Source organism: Myotis daubentonii, chromosome 1, assembly GCF_963259705.1.
Source record: "Myotis daubentonii chromosome 1, mMyoDau2.1, whole genome shotgun sequence".
Lineage (NCBI taxonomy): Eukaryota > Metazoa > Chordata > Mammalia > Chiroptera > Vespertilionidae > Myotis > Myotis daubentonii.
Genome location: NC_081840.1, coordinates 231947989 through 231970613, shown reverse-complemented (window position 1 = coordinate 231970613; position 22625 = coordinate 231947989). Strand labels below are relative to the sequence as shown.

General features: G+C 65.8%; 1 protein-coding gene across 3 annotated transcripts in view; it reads right to left on the bottom strand.

Annotated features, from left to right (window-relative positions):
- The window catches only part of SH3TC1 (SH3 domain and tetratricopeptide repeats 1), a 37806-nt gene extending 16441 nt beyond the window's left edge, over positions 1 to 21365 (bottom strand). Inside the window, exons 1-8 of one of the 3 annotated variants that reach the window (XM_059676354.1) lie at positions 21229 to 21275; positions 13444 to 13554; positions 8525 to 8737; positions 5152 to 5226; positions 3570 to 3697; positions 2442 to 2547; positions 1280 to 1426; positions 513 to 723 (exon numbers count right to left, since the gene is read on the bottom strand). In XM_059676354.1, the coding sequence (XP_059532337.1) occupies positions 513 to 723; positions 1280 to 1426; positions 2442 to 2547; positions 3570 to 3697; positions 5152 to 5226; positions 8525 to 8690 (833 nt within the window). In that variant the 5' untranslated portion in view covers positions 8691 to 8737; positions 13444 to 13554; positions 21229 to 21275. Of the gene's footprint in view, positions 1 to 512; positions 724 to 1279; positions 1427 to 2441; positions 2548 to 3569; positions 3698 to 5151; positions 5227 to 8524; positions 8738 to 12091; positions 12315 to 13443; positions 13555 to 21228 lie in introns of those variants that run through there. The other 2 variants (XM_059676344.1, XM_059676335.1) reach the window with 2 other exon arrangements.
- Between the last annotated feature and the right edge of the window lie 1260 nt (positions 21366 to 22625).

The following is a 22625-nucleotide window of genomic DNA, read 5'->3' as shown; positions in this document are numbered from 1 at the left end:
CCAGGCGCCTCCTGCCCGTCCTCAGGCTCCCGTCCCGGGGCCGCCCTCTATTTCCCAGGAGAGAAGCCGAGCCACGGCCTGTTCCTCCAGGGACAGTGGACGCCGGGAGATGAACTTGCTCTCTTTGCCGTGGCTGCCAGGCGGCTCCCAGCCGAGCTTCTGCCCCGTGGTCAGCACGTGGGCAGCTCGGGCTCAGGCTGCGCCTGCCTGGGTGGCACTGGCACAGGTTCCTGCGAGTGCCCAGCTGCGGGCACATGCCCTGCGGCTCCCTGAGGAGCTTTCCAGAACGAGCCAGACGAGGAAGCGAGAGCTCCGTCAGCACTGGGAGCATCTCACCCCGGGCGGCCCTGGGAGTGCTCAGTGACCTGTCATCTGAGGCAGGTGGGCTGGGAGCAGCGGAGGGAGCGTGGGGTCTGGGGGGCTCACACGGCCCCCCCAACGGACAGCCCAGGGCCTGGGCCTCTGTGGGGGGCCTGCCAGCGGGAAGCAGAGGAACGAAGGCCGGTACCTACTGATGAAATGGAGTCAGAGGCTCCGCGGCGGACACGGCCGCCTCCTCCTCGGAGCACGCGCTGAGCCTGCCGGCCGGAGAGCCCGCTGCCGGGGCCGCCTCTCCCTGGGGAGCCCCTGAAGCCGGCCTGAGGGGCTGGGGGCCCCTGCCTGCACCCTGGGAACCGGCGGTCACTCTCACGTAGCCGTCAGGACACAGGACAAAGAAAGGCCCTTCGAAGCGACAGGGGTGGTCACTCAGGGCGCCCAGACTCAGAGGCAGCCAGAGCCCTGCAGCGGGACCCACTCCCCCCGTCAGGACACAGGTGCGGGCGGCACCCCCTCCCCGTCTCTGCACCCACAGCTGCCCAGACACCAGACCCCAAGAGCCAGACTGGGAGGCTGGACCTGGGCTGGGGTCCTGGCTCTGCCGGCCTTCCCCTAGAGCCTGGCTCCCCCTCAGACTCTTGGGGCCTCAGTTTCCCCTTCTGTGCTGTGAAGGGCCAGACGGGCGACTTGGCCCACCCCAGCCGCCCAGCTTCCTCCCCGTGGCCAGGTGGGCAGCAGCGTCAGGCTGAGTGGCCAAGTCAGGGGCACGAGCTGGGGCGGCGCTTGCAAACCCCCTTATTTCTTGGGGAGCTGACCGTGATAAAGCCCAGGCACCTTCCTGTTGGTGTTCCCCACCCAAGCCCCTCGGTCCCCATGGAACCAGCCCCCCAGAATCCCCCAGCTGTCGAGACCCCGGGTCCCCAGCACAGCGTGGGCCGGCGCCACTGCCCGCGCGGCTCACCTTCCTGCACCAGGAGGCTCTCGTGCGTCAGCCTCAGCGCCTCCTCGTCCACTTGGACCTGGATGGCCGCCTCCTCGTGCTCCTCGGGCGAGCGCAGCCAGAAGGCCTGGCCCACCAGCAGGTCTTCCAGGCAGTGGTGCGTGAAGCCTGCGGCGGGCGGCCAGGTCACGGCGCGCTCGGGGGTGGCCGAGCCCGGCACCCACCAGGCTCAGGGAGACACCCGCCCGGCCGCCCCCACCCAGGTGGCCCCCGTCTCACTGTCTGAGCTGCAGGGGCCAGTCGTGACCCCGGACAACTGACCTGACCGCCCGGGGCCTCGGGAAGGTTAAAGGAGGACAGGTACTTCCTCTAGGCCAGTGGTTCTCAACCTTCCCAACGCCGCGGCCCTTTCATACAGTTCCTCACGCTGTGGTGACCCCCAACCATAACATTATTTTCGTTGCTACTTCATCACTGTAATGTTGCTACTGTTAGGAATCGTAACGTAAATATCTGATATGCAGGATGTATTTTCATTGTTACACATTGAACATCATTAAAGCATAGTGATTAATCACAAAAGCAATATGTAATTATATATGTGTTTTCCGATGGTCTTAGGCGACCCCTGTGAAAGGGTCATTCGACCCCCAAAGGGGTCGCGAGCCACAGGTTGAGAACCGCTGCCATAGGGCCCCCGGCCTCCTCGTCTGAGATGGGACAGAGCGTTCTCACGGGGGCGGTAGGAGGCGAGGGAGACACCGCCCTGCTCGGGCAGCAGGGAATTGTCGCTGGTTCTTATTTCCAAACCTCCTGGGCTCTCAGGCTGCGGGGAGGGGTGTGGGGCGTGTTTCCCCAGGGGACCCTGCAAATGCCCCCCCCAAAGGACAAGGAATATTCTGGAAAGCAAGCACCACGGCTGAGGGTGAATGAGTTTCCTGGACTATGCTCAGCGGGTCAGGCCGGTCAGAGACCTGGGAGGTCCTGCGCTGGAAGGAGGTGGGGACTCGGCCCAGCCATGAGGCTGCACAGCCCTGAGCATCTGGAGCCCCCCAACCCCCCCAACCCCCCACCTAAGCACAGGTGCGCTGCCCCAGAGGCCGCGGGCACTAACCTACTCTAGAGCCCGATGGTACACACCGGCCTGGTCTGGACCAGGGGAGTCCCGCCGGCTCAGCCTTACCGAGGGCGTGGTAGGTGGAAAACTTCCAGATCTCTTCGAAGGTCTTGAAGGTCACCACCAGCCGGTCCTGGTCACTGTGGATGGACAGCAGCCGGGCCGACAGCTCCTGACCGGGAGAAGCAGGGATCAGAAACATCCCCGCGGCGCTGAGGCGTCTGACCGTAGGAGGGGCGGTCACAAGAGGGGGGAACCTTTCGTAGACGTGACCCAGGCACAGCGCCAACACACAGACGTGACTCCTCAACAGCCCAGGGGCGCCCCTCACGCTCTCAAGCCCGCTGTGGCTCCCTAGAACCTGGGGCACGTCTGCTCCTTCCAGAGCTCCTGGGCCCTCCATGCTCTGGGCACCCCGCCCCCCACTCCCGGTTTGCCAGGGACCGGCCAGCATATGCCTGACCCCTGCTGGCAGCGTGAAGGGGCACTGGAGCAGCACAGCCAGGACCCCTCACAGCCCAGGAATGTGTGTGTCGTTGGGGGCGGGGTGGGGGGGTGCTGTCATCCGCTTGCCTGGCCTTCAGTACATGGCACAGCAGGGGTTCAGCCCAGAGCCAGCAGCTCACGCTGCAGCGCCTGCCCGGGGCCCCGAGGGCAGCCCCGCTGCTGAGCGCGTACAGGGTGCCCATGGAGCTGTGGGGGGCCTCACACCGGCTCCCTCGGGCCAGGCTGGCGGCATGGTCAGAGGGTGGCCACCTGTCCCTAACCCAGCCCCTCCTCCTCCAGCCTCCTGTCCGACTGTCCGTCCCGCAGATCAGAGGATAAGATCAGCTCCCAGGCCCTTTACTCCCCATCAAGGGGCCTTCCCAGCCCAGCGGGTGGAGGGCGCTGGGGGAAGGAGTGGGGGACCCTGGGGACTCGGTGGCCCCTGCATGGCTGCGGCTGCAGGAGTGACAGTTGGTCCCTGGGGACACACATCCCGGAGAGCGGGCGGGGGACGAGTCGCAGGCCGCCACGAGGGGAGGTGGAGGGCGGCCTCCTGCCCATGGCCTTGGCCCCTAGGAGGCCTGGACTCACGGCCCCTGGTCCTGCTGCCCCCCGCCCCATCTCCTTCATACCGTCCACCCGGTCCCCTTGTGGGGGGGGGGCTACACCCGCGCTCCCCCAGGTCCCAGGGCCCAGGGAGCCACTCACCCCGAGCGTGCGGGCCACCTCCCGGCTGTCATTCTCCAGCAGGCGGAGCCGGGCCCGCAGGGCCTGCTGCAGCCCGGGGTCCGGCTGCCCGCTCCGCCTCCGCACGGCCTGCAGCTGCAGCGTCAGGTCTGCAGGGACAGGTCAAGGTCAGGCCGTCCGCCCCCCTCCCCCCCCTAGAGCCCCAGCCACAGGCGGGGCCCGGGTTCAGTGCCCACCTCAGGCGCCGCCTGTGGACACCCTGTGCCGATGCCCGTCCCCCGAGCCCCAGTTTCCTGCGTGGAGGGCGAGCTGCTCCACCCAGAGCGATGGGGCGGCTCCCCCTCCAGCCCCAGCGCAGGCCTCCCAGGAGCTTTTGGCAGGTGGTCCTGAGTCACCGAGACCTCCAGCCCGACCTCCCCACCGCCAGCCCCAGACAGGACCTCTGACCCCCAGCGGACACCCCACTGACCCCTAGCCCCACCCCAACCCAGCTCCTGCCCTTCAGTCCCACCCCAGCCCTGCCCAGGACACACCCACCTCCCTCCATCACAGGCCTGGGGGTCTACGGGAGCCCCTGACCCGCCCTGCAGTGCCAGCCTGGCTCCCTAAGATGCAGATCTCAGCTCAGATGCACCCACCCACCCACCCACCCACCCCGGCCCCCAAGGATGCCTCCAGAACCCAGGAGTCCCCAGAGCCCCAGAGGCTGCTGGGGGCGGGGGTTAGGGAGGGGAGGAGAGAGAGGAGGTAGGGAGAGAGATTCCCACGCCCTTTGAACAGCCTTGCACACCCTTAGAACTTCCCAGCAAAGGGCCCCAGAGCAAACACCCCCTCCCGTAGGCAGGGCCGGGGCAGAGACTGGGCAGCTCTGGGGTCTGGCCAGCCCCCAGCGGGCAGCGGGCAGCGGGCAGCACCTCACAGCTGTCCTGAGCTACCCCTGCTGCCCCATCAGAGGGCGGGCTGCTTTCCCAAACCCTGGTCCTGACCACCCGAGACCACGGGGCGCTCGGACCTCCGAGAGGAAGGGGGACGGGCAAAGGTGAAGTGCCAGCAGCACTGGGGTCTCCGTGTCCTGCACAGCTGGGGGTCAGGGTGGGGTCTCCAGAGTAAGGGGCAGATTCTTACCACACCCCCACCCTGGTGCTACCTCCCAGGTGATACCCACGTCCACGCCCTACAGAAATCCGCCCCATTCTCGGAGTCCTGTCCCCGGAAACCAGCCCTGGGACACCTCCCCGAGGCCCTCCCTCCCTCCCTCTGCCCCACAGCGCATGGCCTCTTCCGTCCGGTTCTTACCATGCCCCACCCGTCACCCTGCCGTGCCCCGTCCCTTGCAGGCACCTTAGGGCCAAGTCCCCCTGAGCACAAGCAGAGCCCAGGGGAGCCCTTTGCAAATGCAGCTGAACCCAGACCCTGGCCCCTGTGGGATGCGGGGTCCTGGGCCCCGCCCCAGATGGATGGATTAAGAACCCGGGCGCGGGACCTGGGCATCTGCATTCAACAAGCTCATCCCCCACCCCATGGTGGGGGGGCAGGGGTCCCACACTCCCACCCGCCGTCTGGATGAACCCCGCGGTGTGGTGCCGCGCCTGAGGACGTCTACCTGTGGGGTACGCTCCCCGCTGGCCGGGAGGGGTCCCAGAGTCCCGCTGAGAGACGCCCGGGGTGGGAGCAGCATCTGGAACACAGCAGGTCTGTGACTCAGGTGAAAGCAGGCCACTCACCTGCCCAGGCCCCACCCCCAGAAGCTTCTGGAGCAAACAGAGGAGCACCCACACCCCCGCCTTCCCACAGGGTCACGCGGCCAATGAGGACGGAGGCCTGAGTGTCCCTGGCGCTTTAAAAAACCAGCCAGACCGGCAGCGGGGCTCAGGGGCTGAGTCTCGACCTATGAACCAGGAGGTCACGGTTCGAGTCCCAGTCAGGGCACATGCTCAGGTTGTGGGCTCAATCCCCAGTGTGGGGCGTGCAGGAAGCAGCCGATCAGCGATTCTCTCTCATCACTGATGCTTCTATCTCCCCCTTTCCCTTCCTCTCTGAGATCGATAAAAATATATATTTAACGATAATAAAAAAGAAACCAGCCCAGCTCCATGGCCTCGGGAAACAAGGTGCGCTATCCTGCTGGTCTGGGGGGCCACGGGCGCTGGCTGAGGGCGCACTGGCTAAGGGACTAGCTGAAGGGGCACTGGCTGAGGGGCTGGCTGAGGGCGCACTGGCTGAGGGACTGGCTGAGGGGCTGGCTGAGGGCACACTGGCTGAGGGACTGGCTGAGGGGCTGGCTGAGGGCACACTGGCTGAGGGACTGGCTGAGGGCGCACTGGCTGAGGCACTGGCTGAGGGCGCACTGGCTGAGGCACCGGCTGAAACCCAGGTGTGGGCAGAGCGGCTCCTCTGAGGCTCCCGGGGAGAATCTGATTCTGGCCTTTCCAGCGCCCAGAGGCACCCGCATCCCTTGGCTCCTGGCCCCTCCTCCATCGTCAAAGGCGTTGATTTCTCCCTGACTCCGCCCTCGGGATAATCTCCCATCTCAGGATCCTTAACTTCGTCCCACCGGCGCTCTGTTGCCACAGGGGTGAGGTGGCCGTGCCGGGGTCTGGGATCAGGCGGACTTCACTGGGGGCCACTATTCTGTGACGACACAGGGAGGTGACAACCTGGAAGGAACTGAGGGTCGGGAGCAGACAGAGCCGTGTCCTGATCCGGCTGCACCAGTCAATTGCTGGGTGAGACATGCCTGTGAGGCTGTGGGGTGTGGCTCACAGCCTGGCGAGGACTAGTGAGGTGCCCCAAGATTCGGGGTCAGAGGGGGACTCACGCTGGGACCAGAGCAGAGGGCGGCTCAGTCCTCCCCTGTCCCCATCCCGAGGCCAGCTCCCAGTGTGCACCTTGGCTGGAGTCCTGGGTCTCTGCCCAGCTCAGTTTGCTCATCCGTAAAATGGGCTGAGCGACTGGGGCCTTAGGATCAAGGCCGATGTGATTGGGAAGAGCCTGTGATTCCCGCAGCCGGTGTGAACGTCAGGGCTGCCGGTCCCAGCGCCTGCAGGATGTCCCTCTAAGAGCCGTGGGCACAGCACTGCCCGCTCGGCCTTGGACTGGACAACACGATGGTGCTCATTTCTGCTCTCTTCCTATCAGCGTCTTCAACCTCCAGTATACCAGCCCCTACGGTGTACCAGCCCCACGCTGTGCGGCTGCCTGGGTGGTCAGAGCCCACAGCCAGGCCTTGCTTGCTCTGTGGTCCAGAGCCTGCCTGAGAGCTGCGCAGGCAGCACAGACTCAGAAAACCGGTCAAATCCAAAAGAGCACACAGCTTCCAGGTCCTGACGTGAAGCACAATCCTCCAATTCGGAAGCCTGGGCTCCTTGAGACATGGCTGGTTCCGGGGCCGGGCCAGGAAGTGCCCGTTTGTGGTCCCCCAAGCAGGACGTGCTCACAGGATGATGGAGACGTGAGAAGACCCCGTGCTCAGGGGATGATGGAGACGTGAGAAGACCTCGTGCTCACGGGATGATGGAGACGTGGGAAGACCTCATGCTCACGGGATGATGGAGACGTGGGAAGACCTCATGCTCACGGGATGATGGAGACGTGAGAAGACCCCATGCTCACGGGATGATGGAGACGTGAGAAGACCCCGTGCTCAGGGGATGATGGAGACGTGAGAAGACCTCATGCTCACGGGATGATGGAGACATGAGAAGACCCCGTGCTCAGGGGATGATGGAGACGTGAGAAGACCCCGTGCTCACGGGATGATGGAGACGTGAGAAGACCCCATGCTCACGGGATGATGGAGACGTGAGAAGAGCGCAGCTGGGCAATTTGAGTGAAGAAATAAACGATGGCAACTGACACAGTCCGGAGAGCACAGTGCAGACCGATGAGCCCCCAGTAAAATGAATGAATGGACCGTGGGGAGAGGGGACAGGCGTCCTTGGCATAGAAAGTCAATGAGAAACGTAGAGGAATAAAGCGTGAGATCGCCCCCACTGAGGAGCCGTCACAATAATCCTCATTTCCGCCGATCACCAGGCCGCGTGACAAAACGCCGCCGCGGCGCGAGTTTCAAGAGGAGCGAGGCATGGACTTCGTCTCAAGTATCTTCCCCGGGTGGGTGGCACAGCGACGACAGAGCAGGAGCGATGCCTGGGCGGTGGGGAGTCTGTGCCACACCCTGAGCCCAGGCATCAAAACCACTGTCCCTGTAGGAGCCAGGCCGTCACACACCTCCAGCCGCACTGCCATGGGACACGGCGCTTCCGGGGCATCGGCCGCAGGGACCCGGCATCGCGGGGGCGGCCACTGCTGCGCCCACACTGAGGGGCGAGCTCCAGAGTGACCGGCGAGCTCTTGGACCAGCGACCAGCGACGCAGCACCAGGCGCGGCCCGGCCAGGCTTTCCCGGCTGCCAGGACGCAGGGTCTGAGCGAGGCCTGAGGCTCATCACATGGAACCCGCTGCCTGGGGCCTGTAGGGCACATCTGGGTTGAGCCAAAGGGACTGGGACTCAAAGGAGCCCGTATGGACAGAGAGAGGCCACGGGCCCCTCCCTCTCTGGCCTCAGCGAGTCTCTGGGGCCCAGGGGGGCCCCGGCCTGAGTGCTCCTGGGTTCATGCCCTGCGGACACAGCAGGACTGAGGGGGCACAGGCTTGTAAAAGGCCCGTTAGCAAGTGCAGGGCCGCTGCTCTACAATCCCCCAGCCCCTTGCCTCTCCCCATCGGTGTGGGTGCCGCTGATGCGCCCTGAACAGCACACTGGCCTACATGCGACTCAACAGACACTCCCGAGCCCAGCCAGCGTGGCTCAGTGGGTGAGCGTCGACCTAGGAACCAGGAGATCACGGTTGATTCCGGTCAGGGCACATGCCCGGGTTGCAGGCTGGATCCCCGGTGTGGGGCGTGCAGGAGGCAGCTGGTCCATGATTCTCTCTCATCGCCGATGCTTCTCGCTCTCCCTCGCACACCGCACTCACCGTCTCTGCCTGCAGCCTGGGCCTCCTCGGGTCCTGGTCCCGCCCAGCTCACCGAGCTCCCAGCCTTTCTCTGGACCTTGTCGCCACCGCTGCCGCCGCCCGAGGGCCCGGCCGCCGTCTCCGTCGGGGCAGGCTCCTCTGCGGCCGCCTCCGCTGGGTCCTTCATGGCTGACGTGGCCTCAGCGCCCAGGGCTGGGCATGCCGGGCTGGCCGCTGTGGAGAGAGGAGGGGAGGTGGTCAGCGACGACCCCTCCAGGGAGACAGGCCGCCGGGACCAGCACGGATGCTGCCGCCAGAGTTAGGGTTCGGAGAGAACCCCCTCCATGCCTGGGGGCCCTGCTCAGCCCTCTCCGGTCGCTGGCGGCCACTTCCTCTCCGACCAGCACCAGCCCCCGGGCCAGGCTGTGCGTGGTGGCTTGGCCATGCCCCCCTGGCCGCGGGTGGACGTCCTGCAGGCAGGGGTCTCCTCGGCCCCGAGGACACAGCTCAGGGCTGCCCGTCGCCTGCTCAGCGCGTGGCCGCCAACACCTGGAGGTGTGTGAGCGGGGCCACGGGGACAGAGGGCACTGTCCTTGTGGCTCACATGGCCCCGCGCTCGGGGTGAGCCCATCACACCTCCGGCCGCAGGGCTGAAGCGGGGACCCTGCGACAGCCATTCCCGTGTCACATGGGCCTCGGAGCTGGGGTCCCCACGCGGCCCTGGCGCTGCCGTTACAACCCCGAGCCCGATCCAGCTCCGTGGGCTGGTCTATCCCACAGGAAGAGGCCTGGATGGCAGGGTCCCCGGATCCAGTCCTGCTCACGGGAAACGGGCCGGGTCCCGGCAGCCGTGGGTGGGAAGGAAGCAGGGCCGTGGCCGTGGCCGAGAGCCTTTGTCTCCCACCCGGGGCTCCCTCAGCCCCAGAGCCAGTCCTCCCCCCAACCTCCCCATCGGAGATGAGAGCCCTCACTGCAGGCACACCACGGCCTGGGCTTGGGGTTGGTCACCAACCGAGGGCACAGGCGACCACGTCCTCCCTTGGATGGGCAGGGAGGCACGGGGGACAGGGACAGCACAGCGGGCGGCTGAGGGATGCAGCCTGGGCCAGACCCTGGACCAGCCCAGCCCCTCTGACCTTGGCCCTGGGACAGGGGAGCTGGGGGCCCCAGCCGGGGTCCATCTGCTCCTGAGGCGTCTCACAGAGCGGGGTCCTGTGTGTGGGGCCTAGTCCTGCCGCCTCCCCACCAGGTCCCTGTCCTCCCCTCTGCCACCTTCTTCAGGAGCCATATCCGATGCCCCCAAGACGGAGCAGGGCCTGCAGGCGGGCACCGGCACAATGGACCAGGTCTGGGGCCTGTGCCTGTCATCCTTATGGTCTTCCCGGGCCCGTCCGTGTGTCCACCTCAGGCCTGCCCTGCATCCAGGGACGGGGCCAGGACAGGCCTGGGGCTGGGGATAGGGCGGGGCCGGGACAGGGAAGGCTCTACACAGGGACCCTCCCACCTGCTCGGTGAAGGGCCTGGCCGATGGGTGGGGCTGCAGTGACAGCTGTGAGCACAGAGTTCCCAGTGACAGTCCAGTGTGAGGAAGTGGGAGCCATCTCCACGGAAGCGCTCCCCCTCCCCCCTCCCCTCCCCCTTCCTGAAATGGCCTCCCTCGGCCTGGGGCGCCGGCTCGGCTGCAGAAGCAGCTGCCGGACTCCTGGGGCAGCTGGCCGTCACCCCTGGGCCGCCCCGTGGAGGGTCTCCCTCCTCCGGCCTCGATCCTCTGAGCTCAGCTTATGGTGGGGACAACCCGGAGGCCTGCAGCCGGGCCCAGCCCGACCCGGTAGGGAGGGTTCGGCACCAGACGCAGAGCCTGGGGCCGGTGGGCTGGGCGGCGCTCTGTGCCTCAGTTCTCTCACCGGAGAATGAGAATGGAACATCGCCTCGCAAGGAGGCTGGAGGGTGGGGGAACGGTGCTCTGGGTTACAGGTGGTGTTTAATAAGCGGGGTGCAGCGGGGGGAGACGGCACAACCCAGCCTTGAAGGGTTAGGGGGTGTCTGGCCGGAGCTGACGCTGGGCTCGTGCTGGACAAAGACTCGGGGGCCCAGCAGCCTCGCCCCTCCACCAGGAGCACCCCTCCGGGGCTGTGCTGGGGTGGACGACGTCCCTCAAATCCGTGTCCCCCGGGACCTCAGCAGATGCCCTTGTCTAGACACAGGGTCTTTGGGGTGACGCTAAGGCTCGGCCACATTGGGGCGGGCTGGCCTGAACGCAGGGACTGATGTCACAGGACAGGAGGGACACGCAGACACAGGGAGGCCACGTGACCACAGGGGGCGGCTGCAGCGGGGCCCCAGGCCCAGGACCACCTGAGCCCCCAGCGGCTGGAGCGGGCAGGAAGGCGCCTTCCAGAAGCTGCTGACACTCTGATTCAGCCCCTGGCCTCCCGCCAGTGACAGTCCGTCTCTGTTGTGAGCCCACGTGTGGGACTGGGTCACGCCTGCCCCAGGATGCTCGCGACCCCCCGCCCCGAGACCCTGAGCCTCGCCTTGTGCGTGGGAAAGCGGGGTCACCCTCACCTTGCGAGCAGAGTCAAGGGACTCGTCACACCGGACATGGGCACGACCCCGACACGGGACGCGTCACCCTTACCCACAGTGGTGTGATGATCACAACAGCCACCACCATCCAACCCTCAGGGCAGTGGGGACGGGTGTCCCGCGCCCATTTCACAGATGGTCGGCCTGAGGCTCAGCGAGGCTTGAAAGGTGAGATTTGAATCCAGGTGGGTCTGAGTCCAGCCCTCCAGCACCTGTTCAAACTTGAACGCACCCACCTCGATCCCACCTGCCTCCAACCTGGGGTTCAGCTCAGCTCCTCGGACAGGGGGCTGGGAGGCACCCCGCTCACAGCCGGCCCATGTGCGGGCACCCCGGGCCCAGCACCAGCCGCACCACTAACTCCCGACCTCGCTCTACCAGCCGTCACTTCTACGAGCCTCGCCAAGGGGGCGGGGGTCCCTGGAGGCCGGCGCAGGGTCTCAGAGGCGTCCATGGACCACGTGCCCCGGGCAGGACTGGGTGCCGGAGGCCTGGCCTGTGCCCTTCCCTCCAGCTCTGTGGGTGGTGCCCCTCGTCAAGGAACGCGTCCTATTTCAATGCCGGAAAGGAGGCCCAGGGGGTGACCTCAGAGTGGCCGGTCACGGCGGCAGTGCCACCCTGGGCCGGGCACTTCTGTGGCCAACCTGGCGGGAGGCCCCACTTGAGACCTGTAGCCCTGGCCCCTCACCACCGGCTCCGGACGCACGCGCTGAGCCCTCGAGGGGGCGAGGTCAGCAGAGGCCGCGGAGCCCGGAGCTTTAGGTGCTTTATCAAACCCGCCGTCGTCACGGCGCCGTCACGGCTGGTCACCCGGCAGCACTCCTGACAGCCCCACGGCCCTCGGGCCCCCCGGACTCCTGTCTGCTCCCCCCACCCCTAAATCTCAGCAAAGTCTCCCAGAAGGTGAAGGACGGGCTATTCTTAGATCCACCGGTGGGCGCCGCCTACCCGGCCCGGCCATGCCCGTCACCTCTGCGTCCCTGTCGCCCAGCACCCACTTACCTGCGCCCGCTCCCCAGGCAGCCCGGGGACGCAGACACCAGGTCGCTGCTCGGCTCCTCCCCGGCTGGGCCGGCCGAGGCAGTCTCCCAGCGGCAGCCGGCTGCCCTCCGCCCTCCCTCCGCGGCCACCGCCCCCTGCTTCCTGCCCCACTTCCTCCCTGCGCCTGGGCCTGGCCAGAGGCCGGCAGCGGAGACAGCCAGTTGATCATTAGCTCCTTCCTGGGCCGGCTCCAGGCCTCCGCCTGACCGCGGCCCAGCCCCCAGGTGCCGGGGGAGGCCCAGGACGCCGCTCCCGCCGCACCCCCGGGATTGGGGAAGTCCGCCAGCTGCCAGGCCTCCCTGCCAGCCAGCCCGGCCCTGCTCTGTTCCTCTTCCACTTCTGCACACCCACATGCACACACACACAAGACACATGTGCACACGCAGGCCCCCTGCTCGCACGTGCAAGGACACAGGTCCCCGCAGGGACAGATGGGGTCAGCCACCGCTCTCCCTCCCTCCTCTCTGGCTGGGTCTGGCCCCACCTGGCCTGAGAAAGGGACTACGGCCTGACTGCTAGGGAGATGGGGCTGGGTCTCCTGTTGGCTCCAACAGGAGGTGGGAACTGATCCGGGTCCCCCGCAGCCCCGCCCTCCTGTCTACCCTCCTCACAGCCCTGGGACTCGAGAATGAGTGGGTGACCCTCACGCGTGGCCTGGCGACACCGGGAAGCATTGCTAAGCTAAGTGGTAACGCGCCTGTTTTCCAGACAGGAAAACTGAGGCTCAGCGAGGCCACGGGACAAGCCCAAGACCCGAGGCACCTGGAGGCTGAGCTGGAACGGTGTCTGCCGGAGGCCTTTGGGCTCGGGTTCCTGGCCGCGGCAGTGCCGCCGCTGGGCGCGGGCTCCTTGTCACGGGAGCGGCTGCCGTGGGCAGTGTTAGCAGCATCCTGGCCTCTGCCCACGACATGTCACCCCAGCTGTGAGAGCCAAGCATCTCAGATGTTTGTCTCCAGGGGCAACGTCGCTTGCGCTGAGGACCATAGCTCTAGGCGAATCTCCTTTGGGGTGAGGCCGAACCCCGGCCCATGCTCCCGTCCCCTCCCCCGCCACCTGTCCCTTCTCTGATCAGCTACAGGCATCACCCACAGCTGCCACGTGGTCCTCCAGCCCGTGGGCCTCGGGGAGGCCCGAGCAGGTGCCGGTGCCCAGCCGGAGCCCCTCCAGGCCACGGCCTCGCCACCCCTCCTTCACCAACACCCCAACTCCATACCCACGTCTCCCATTGGCTCCCGCGCCCCAGCCCCTGCCCAGCTCCCCACGGCCCCTGCCAAGCCCCCGCACGGGGCCCGCTGCCTGTCCATAGGACCTACCTGCCCTTTCTCTCACCAGGGGCTCCTCCCAGGGCCATTCTCCTGGGCGAGACTGCTGTCCCCCCCCTCCCCAAGGCAGGTGTCCACATCTCCCTGCAGTGGCACCCGGACCTGTGGATGGATGCCTACAGACCGGCCAGCATCAGCCCCTGCCCGGCCCCTCCCTCCCCGCTGCACGGGGCCTTGCAGCTCCCCTTCCTCCTTCTCCGCGGGGGTCAGGCCCGGCGCCCTCACCGGCAGCACCGACCGACCGACCGCCGCGGCACCTGGCTGTGTGCACGGGCCCTGCGGGCCGCACGGCTGGGCGTTTGCCAGCTCACAGAGGCCCCGGGTGGGGCTGTCCTGACGCCGCTCCGCTGTCAGGAGGGCTCACTTGCCGCGGGAATCCCCGCAGGCCAAGCAGGGGCCCCGAGGCCGGCCTGTCGGTCCCTGTAACGTGCCAGTGTCCCGCCGCCCCAAGGCCAGGGGACGGGCTCCCGGGCACGTGGGGAAGGAGACGTGTCTGGACGGTCAGTCCCCTGGCCCGCACGCCCACCCAGGACACAGGGCGGCCTGCCCAGCTGCCCGGGGCTGTGGGGAGAAGTGCGGAGGCCGCCCCCTGAGGCCTGCGGTGGCCCCGGCCCCGCCCCCGTCTGTGATCGAGTTTCGCAGGCTGCTCAGACCCCCACTGCGAGAGGCAAGGGAGGCTTGGCCTCCGGGCCCTTGTTTTGCTGGAAACTGTGTGGAAAGAGGCCCGGCCGCCCCACGTCCATAAAAGGGCCCGGCGGTTTCCTCTCTGGCCTTTGTCCCCCCCGCGCCCGCCCGGGACCCGCATCCTGTTTGTCTCCGCAGCTGTGCCCTTGGCCCACGGCCAGAGGGGGTTTCCAAGAGCCTCCCCCACTGTGCTCAGTGCTCCTTGACTCTGCAAGGCGCACCCCGACTCTTCAGAGCACACCTAGATGCCACAGGATGCACCCCAACTCTGCACAGCGCACTGACTCCACCGGACGCACCCCAACTCTGCACAACACACTGACTCCACAGGACGCACCCCAACTCTGCACAGCGCACTGACTCCACAGGACGCACCCCAACTCTGCACAGCGCACTGACTCCACAGGATGCACCCCAACTGTGCACAGTGCACCAATTCCACAGGATGCACCCCAACTCTGCATAGCGCACTGACTCCACAGGACGCACCCCAACTCTGCACAGCGCACTGACTCCACAGGACGCACCCCAACTCTGCACAGCGCACTGACTCCACAGGACGCACCCCAACTCTGCACAGCGCACTGACTCCACAGGATGCACCCCAACTCTGCATAGCGCACTGACTCCACAGGACGCACCCCAACTCTGCACAGCGCACTGACTCCACAGGACGCACCCCAACTCTGCACAGCGCACTGACTCCACAGGATGCACCCCAACTCTGCACAGCGCACTGACTCCACAGGATGCACCCCAGCTCTGCACAGTACCGACTCCACAGGACGCACCCCAACTCTGCACAGCGCACTGACTCCACAGGACGCACCCCAACTCTGCACAGCGCACTGACTCCACCTGACACACCCCAACTCTGCACAGCGCACTAACTCCACCTGACACACCCCAACTCTCACAGCGCACTGACTAAACAGGATGCACCCCAACTCTGCACAGCGCACTGACTCCACAGGACACACCCCAACTCTCACAGCGCACTGACTAAACAGGATGCACCCCAACTCTGCATAGCGCACTGACTCCACAGGATGCACCCCAACTCTGCACAGCGCACTGACTCCACAGGACGCACCCCAACTCTCACAGCGCACTGACTAAACAGGATGCACCCCAACTCTGCATAGCGCACTGACTCCACAGGATGCACCCCAGCTCTGCACAGTACCGACTCCACAGAACGCACCCCAACTGTGCACAGCGCACTAACTCCACCTGACACACCCCAACTCTCACAGCGCACTGACTAAACAGGATGCACCCCAACTCTGCATAGCGCACTGACTCCACAGGACACACCCCAACTCTCACAGCGCACTAACTCCACCTGACACACCCCAACTCTCACAGCGCACTGACTAAACAGGATGCACCCAACTCTGCATAGCGCACTGACTCCACAGGATGCACCCCAACTCTGCACAGCGCACTGACTCCACAGGACACACCCCAACTCTGCACAGCGCACTGACTCCACAGGACGCACCCCAACTCTGCACAGTGCACTGACTCCACAGGACGCACCCCAACTCTGCACAGCGCACTGACTCTTCAGGATGCACCCCAACTGTGCACAGTGCACCGACTCCACAGGATGCACCCCAACTCTGCACAGCGCACTGACTCCTCAGGACGCACCTCAACTCTGCACAGTGCACTGACTCCACAGGACGCACCCCAACTCTGCACAGCGCACTGACTCTTCAGGATGCACCCCAACTGTGCACAGTGCACCGACTCCACAGGATGCACCCCAACTCTGCACAGCGCACTGACTCCTCAGGATGCACCCCAACTCTGCACAGCGCACTGACTCCTCAGGATGCACCCCAACAGGCTTCCAGAGGAAGGAGGAGCCTCCTAGGTCAGAGGGCTGTCCAAACAGGAGTCCCCACTGGAGGCCAAGCCCGGCAGACCCCCGCCCAGCCCTCCTCTGAGGGCCTCTGGGTGGGCCTGTCCCTCCCTGGGCCGCAGTGTCCCCCTGCCAGGGGAGGGGCCGGGCCTGGTGAGCCCTCAGTGCCTTGGAGCTCACAGCTCTGCTGCTGACCCGGAGGTGCTGTGGGGACGGGGAGGGAGGGCCCGCCAGCAGCACAGCACGCAGCCCAGCCTTCGCCCACCAACCCACCAACCCACCAACCGGCTCCAGGCACGCGGTTCGCTAAGCCTCACAGCCCCTTCCAGCGACAGCAGGCAGCGGGGGCCATGGATGTGCGTGCACTAGGGCAGCAGGCTGGGGAGGATGGGGCTCACGCCAACTTCCACCCCTGGCTCGGGCTCTCTCCAGCAGCTCCAGCCACACAGGCCACTCCTGGGCAGAGTGGCACCTGCTGGGTGAAGGCCAAGGGCAAATCGTTTCAGCTCCTCAGGCCATCGCTGCAGGAAAGTGGGTGCGGCCGCAGCTGGACTTGCTCTGGGTGTGGGTGCTGCCGTAGAAGGGGGGGCGGAGAAGCACCTCAGGACCCCCCCAGCAGGAAGGGGTCAGCACACAGGCGCTCCCACCTACTGGAATTGGGGTGCCTGAGGTTCCAGGGCACAGGAATGTCTGAGTGGGTGTGGGCCGGGTGGGCACCACGGGCATGAATGACCAGCAGCTCAGACCATCGCGGCTTGAAGTGGCTCGGCACCATGAAGCGGGTTCTGGCCGTGACCCGGAGCCAGGTAGTCCGTTACCTGTGCTACCGCCAACTGGCACTCGGAATGCAGAGCTGAGGGCCCGAGGCAGATAACTGGGCAGCAGGCCCTTCAGGCGGGGAAACTGAGGCTCAGGGAGAGAAAGCCTCTCACCTAGGTCGCGTGGCCATCACACTGCAGGTGGCTCTGAGCCGCGGCCCCAGCCCAGGTCCTGCCGGGACCGTGCCCACGCCCGCCCTGGCCCCATGCCCCGCAGCGCCCAGTCCATCCTGGTCTCTGGCCCGACGTGTGCGAAAGCAGATGTGACCGGCCTCATGCAGTTCCCAGAAAGACACACGGACCGAGACACCACCTTCCCCGGCGGCACCTTCCCGGCCCACCCAGCTCTAGGGCACTGGAGGCAGAACCCGGCCTGGGGAGGCCTGTCCGTCGGTTCCTCCGCAGCCGTCTGAGCAGGAGGCATCGGGGAGACGGAGCCGCCGGCCTGGAGCCTGGCGCCGCCGCCCAGGCCACGCGGGACGGGCTAGGACGGCCGCACCCAGCAGGCTCTGCGTGCTTGTCCTTCTGGCCTCAGTGGCTGAAACCCTCCCCAGCAAAGATGAGCAGGGCTAGGCCCCGTGACTGCAGAAACTGCTCTTTGCAAAACAAGGCTATCAGACCAAACAGGCTGTCCAGCTGCCTGGTGGCCTGGCGGGCCGGGTCGCAGGCCGGCAGGAAGCGGTCAGCAATTCCTCCAGCCTGGGCCGGGACCCGGGGCGCCACCCCCCTCAACTCCCCCCGGCCCCTGTCACGCTCTGTGGGCAGGTGTGGCCCTTGAGGTGGGACATTGCTGACGGGGCGGCCGGGCCAGCTGGCCAGGTGCCCAGGCCTGTGTGTTAGAGACCCTTCATCCAGGTAGTCAGGGTGGGAGGGGCTGCCACAGACAGCTTCCAGGGGGGTGCTCCAACCCAGCACCCCGAATAATGGCACGTGGCCCTGGGAGGAGTTGGCCAGAATGGCATTCAGCTGTGTTGGCCCCCACGCAGGCCCAGGCCCAGGCCCGGACGTCCCCCTTGTCCCTGCAGGGCAGGCCCAAGGGGCCTGTGCTGCACAGCTTTCTGAGACGTCACCCCAGGGACACCCCCACCCCATCGGCCCTCCCTCCCCAGAACCCCGACATTCCTGACTCAGGGTGTGGGACCCCCGCCCCGCTGGAATTTGGACATTCCCTGGGGCCAGTCCCCAGGGTGGATTTTGAACTTGGCTTACGCAAATATTAACCAGCCTTAGGCCTCTGGGGAGGGGAGTCCTCCTGCCGGGACCGTTTCCTTGGAAACCGGGTTGGTCCCTGCACCCGTCCTGCCTCTCTCCCACCCCTCCTGCCTTACCCCCACCCCTCCTGCCTCACCTCTCAAAGGCGGGGACTTCTGGAGCCACACACACAGTGTACACACTGACAACCAGTGTCATCCCAGCCCTGAGGGCTGAGCCAGCCCTCATCCTCCCCGCCTTCCCTCCCCCCCCCCACCCCAACCTCAGGAACCCGGACTCCTGATCCTCCTCTCCCCACCTGTCACACCCAAGCCCCCACCCAGCTCTGCTCCTTGCAGGCCAGGGCCGGGGCCCCAGGAGTGGGTGGGTCAGGCCCTGTCCCCAGGCTCCGGCCCCGGGCGGACGGAGCAGCGCTGGCAGGTTCTGTGCGCCATGCGCTTCGGTGGGATTTGCTGGTGTTTTTCTCAGTCCTTTTCCTTTTAATTTTTAACCAACCAGATTGCGGCTGGTTTCGGTTCTGAGCCAGGCTGGACCCGGCCCCCAGAGCAGCTGTTTTTAGTTAAACTGCACCTGAGGGTTGTCCCGAGGCCACGCCAGGAACACGCACAAGTCCACGGAAAACAGTGAGCCGGCAGGCGGGCCTCTGCCACTGCCTTACATACATGGCACCATGCGCATCTCTCCCCACCCACGACCCTAGGCGCCCAGCCTGGCAGCACTGGCACCTGGCAGGCTGCCTTTGGTGGCTCCGGAGGAGCAGTGGCCGGCCGGCCCACGGGCAGCTTGCCAACTAGCAGCCAGACAACCACACGGGGCCACCCTGTGACCAGCCCCACCTCCGGGAAGTGGCTCCGCAGACGCCTGGCCACTCCCAGATGCAGGGCGAGGCGGGTGTGAACAGTTCCCACAGCAGCAACACCTTGGAGACAACCAGGTGTCAAATAACTCACACCGGCCCGGGCCCGCCCAGCCAGCAGCTGCCACAGAACCGGAGGCTCTGGGCCCACAAGGAAAGAGCGAGACTCGCTCAGCGGGTGGAAGGCGCTGCAGAGGGAGCGTGCGGGGCCCCTCCCGCTCTCGGGGAGCCCGGGCTCCTCGCCCCTGTGCTGGCCTCCGGGAGGAGAGAGCGGGAAGGGGCCGAGTGGGGCAGAGGGTGTGTGTAGGGTGGGAGCTTGTCTGTGTGACGCCGTGATGGTGGGTACCCGACATTCTACACTTGTCAAAAGACACTGAAGGTGCCGGCCGGTGTGGCCCAGTGGTTGAGCATCGACCCATGAACCAGGAGGTCACGGTTTGATTCCCAGTCAGGGCACATGTCCAGGTTGCGGGCTCCATCCCCAGTAGGGGGCGTGCAGGAGGCAGCCAATCAGTGATTCTCTCTCATCACTGATGTTTCTCTCTCTCTCCCTCTCCCTTCCTCTCTGAAATCAATAAAAATCTTATTTAAAAAAGACACTAACGTCTACAGCATAAACCACGAACCTTAATGTATGTGACTGGAGAGACGCCTGGAGGACAGGGCATCCCAGGATGGGAGCAGAGGGCGGCACAGTGACGGCCTGGCATGCATGGAGTGGCCCCCCTGGGGGGCAGCGGAGGGAGGCCACCAGCTCCGGCCACGGGTGGGTCCGGGAGATGAGAGACACGTGGAACGCACGGCCTGGCTCTGGCTGGCCACGCGGCTCCCCCGGGGCCTGGTTACTAATTCCTTACTCCTGCGCCGGATGGAACAGCTGGGCTGAACCAGGAAGGATTAGCGGAGGTATCGCTGTGGGAGGGGGAGGCACAGAAAATCAAGGAGAGGCTGCAGCGCCCCCTGTGGCGATGGGTGGGAGTTGGAGACATTGGGGTGTGAACTCAGGGCTCACTATAGACACATATGTTACCAGTAGAGAAACTATTAGATACATTGTATGCACATGGGTCAGTACACATATGTACTACCTTACAGATAGCGTGTACACACAGGTAAGCACACTTTGCACTTAGCAGATACATGTGCATGCCCAGGTCAGCGTCCACGCTCAGACCTCAGGCTGTCAGCTGAGGTCCCAAAGGCAGAGCCACCCAGGGAGCCCCAAGTGCCCCCTGCCCTGAGCGCCGGGACCTTGGTCCCTAAGCGCTTCCTCCAGCTCCAGAATCAGGACTCGGGAAACGACTGGTTCCGGGACCAGGCCAGCGAGTGCAGAGCGCAGCCCGGCCCGCAGCGCCAGGGAAGGGAGGGCGGGAGTGGACGAACGAAGGAGAGTGGGTCCATGAAATCCGCAGGGTGGGGTGGCGCACGGGGACAGAGGGGCAGGGACAGAGGAGCAGGGACGAGCTCCCGAGGGCCGAGGCTGGAAACATTTGAGCCACGAAGTTAATTCGATCAGGTCATAACCCCGAGTGTGAAATAAGCAGCCGCGAGTCTATCTGACATAAATAAACCACTGGGCAAAGGGGCCCTGGAAACGGCCGATTCCCACAGCCCCCGAGGGACAGGGCGGGGCCCCCAGGCTCCCTGCGCACCTGGGAAACGGAGGCTCCGAGGTGCAGCCTCGTCTGGGGGCCTCGGAGCTGCCCCCCACCCCGCCAGCCCAGCCGGAGCCAAGCCCACAGCCAGGGCCCCAGGACCAGGGGGCGGAGCCTCTTCCTCACACCTCCTCACCTTCCCCTCCCTGCCCCTCACTCACTCTCAGCCTCCCCCAGGGGAGCAGGGGCGGTGCCCAGGGCGGCAGGGACTTTGGCTCCGGGGGGACCTGATGGGGGCTGGGGAAGAGGGGAGCAGAGACCGCTCCGTGCAGGCCCCCAGGGAGCAGGGAGGGAAAGCCCGGTCCCGCCTCGCTGAGCGCAGGTGGACGGGCTGCCCCCACACGCCCCTCCTGAGGACGGAAACGAGGCTCAGCTGCAACACCAGAACCCCAGGGGCCACCGCCTGTGGCCTCACCTGGTCCCCCGACCCCAGGAGGCGCCTCCCCCCTTACAGCTGCTCCCTTGACAAAATCCAGCTCCGCCTGCCGGGCTCCCAGCTCCTTTCCCAGAAGCAGGGACACCAGGCCGGGCCTCCCTCGGCCACCTACACCCCGCAGCTCCCGGCCAGGCCAGTTTGGGGCGCACACCACCGGTTTCCACAGGTGACCCGGCCTGGGGCTCGGGGCTCGTCGCGGGGACGGCTCCTCCTGGGGGGACCGGGCCCAGGGGCCCAGAACTTACCTGCCGGGGCAGACGCTGCCCATGAAGGAGGCTCCCAGCCCCTCAGGACGGCCGGTCCAGGGCACGAAGGCGCACTTTTTCAGGGAGCCCGGCCCTGCTGCTCCAATCGGAGGCCTGAGCCTTCGGCCTGGTCATTGGCTGTGCCCTGGGCCCCCCGCCCCCCAGGGAGGGGCCAGTCTCCCAATGACCTTTCTCCTGCTTATCGCCCTCGGAAGTGTCAGCATTCCTGGTCCGCAGGCATTCCCCAGGAGCAGGCATTCCCGAGCAGGGCGGGGAGAAGCCGGCAGGCTGGCGGGCTGGGCACCTGGGCCGGGATCCCAGGACCACCTGGTGTGCTGGGGAGGGGGCCACCTGGGAACAGGTGCCACACCTTGGTCGGGGGCCTCAGACGGGAGGGAGGCTGGGCCTTTGGACAGCGCCTGGGACCTCCCTCCAGTTGGGTTGAGAGCCTGCAGCTGGGGTGGGGGCAGCTGGCTGGGGCGCAGCCAACATTTATTGGGCACCTACTGGGCGCTGGAGCCACTGTGAGGCCCGCAGTGGGTCTGCAAAGGCGGCCAGTCTCTGTGTGGTGTCCAGAGACACTGGCTCCCAAACCTGCTCACCACGAGTCACCTGGGTGTCCTTAACGGTACAGGACCCGAAATCTGGACTTTTAACAAGTTCCCAAGCGTCATTGTGTTACCCGACTGCTACTGCGCTGGGGGCTGGCCCTGCCCAGCTCAGGCTGGGACCTTCCGCACGTCCTCCAGGTTCCTGACTCATGAAGGAAACATGTCAAGACACGCGTCCAGGTGGAAGCGAGAATAAGTTTATTAAAGCTTGGCCCGTGAGCCTGGCCAGTGTGGCTCAGTGGTAGAGCGTCAACCTATGAACCAGGAGGTCACCGTTCGATTCCTGGTCAGGGCACATGCCTGGGTTGTGGGCTCCATCCCCAATAGGGGTTGTGCAGGAGGCAGCCAATCAGTGATTCTCTCCATCATTGGTGTTTCTCTCTCTCTCTCTCTCTCCCTCTCTCTCTCTGAAGTCAATAAAAAAATATTTTTAAAAACTTAGAAGCTTGAGACAGCGAGGCAAAGGAAGGGCCTGGAGGCAGGGTCAGGGGTGGACCGGGCCCCAGCTGCCGTGCCCACTGCCCCCCTGGGTGTAAGTCGTGTCGGGACCCTTAGAGCTCGAGACGGAAGAAGCAAGTACAGGCCCAGGAGCGAGGGGGCGTGCGCTGAGAGAGCGGCGCTGCTGTCCTTTGTCCTGGTCTCTGTTTTCTATCGGCGGGAACTTCAGGGAGGAACTCAACAGAACCTTCAGATTGCCGGGGTGTCCTCTGGCAGGTGGGCGCATCGAAATGAGCATGTAATGGGCCTGGGGTCCTCCCCTGGTTCGCTCTGCCTCATCTTGGGTTC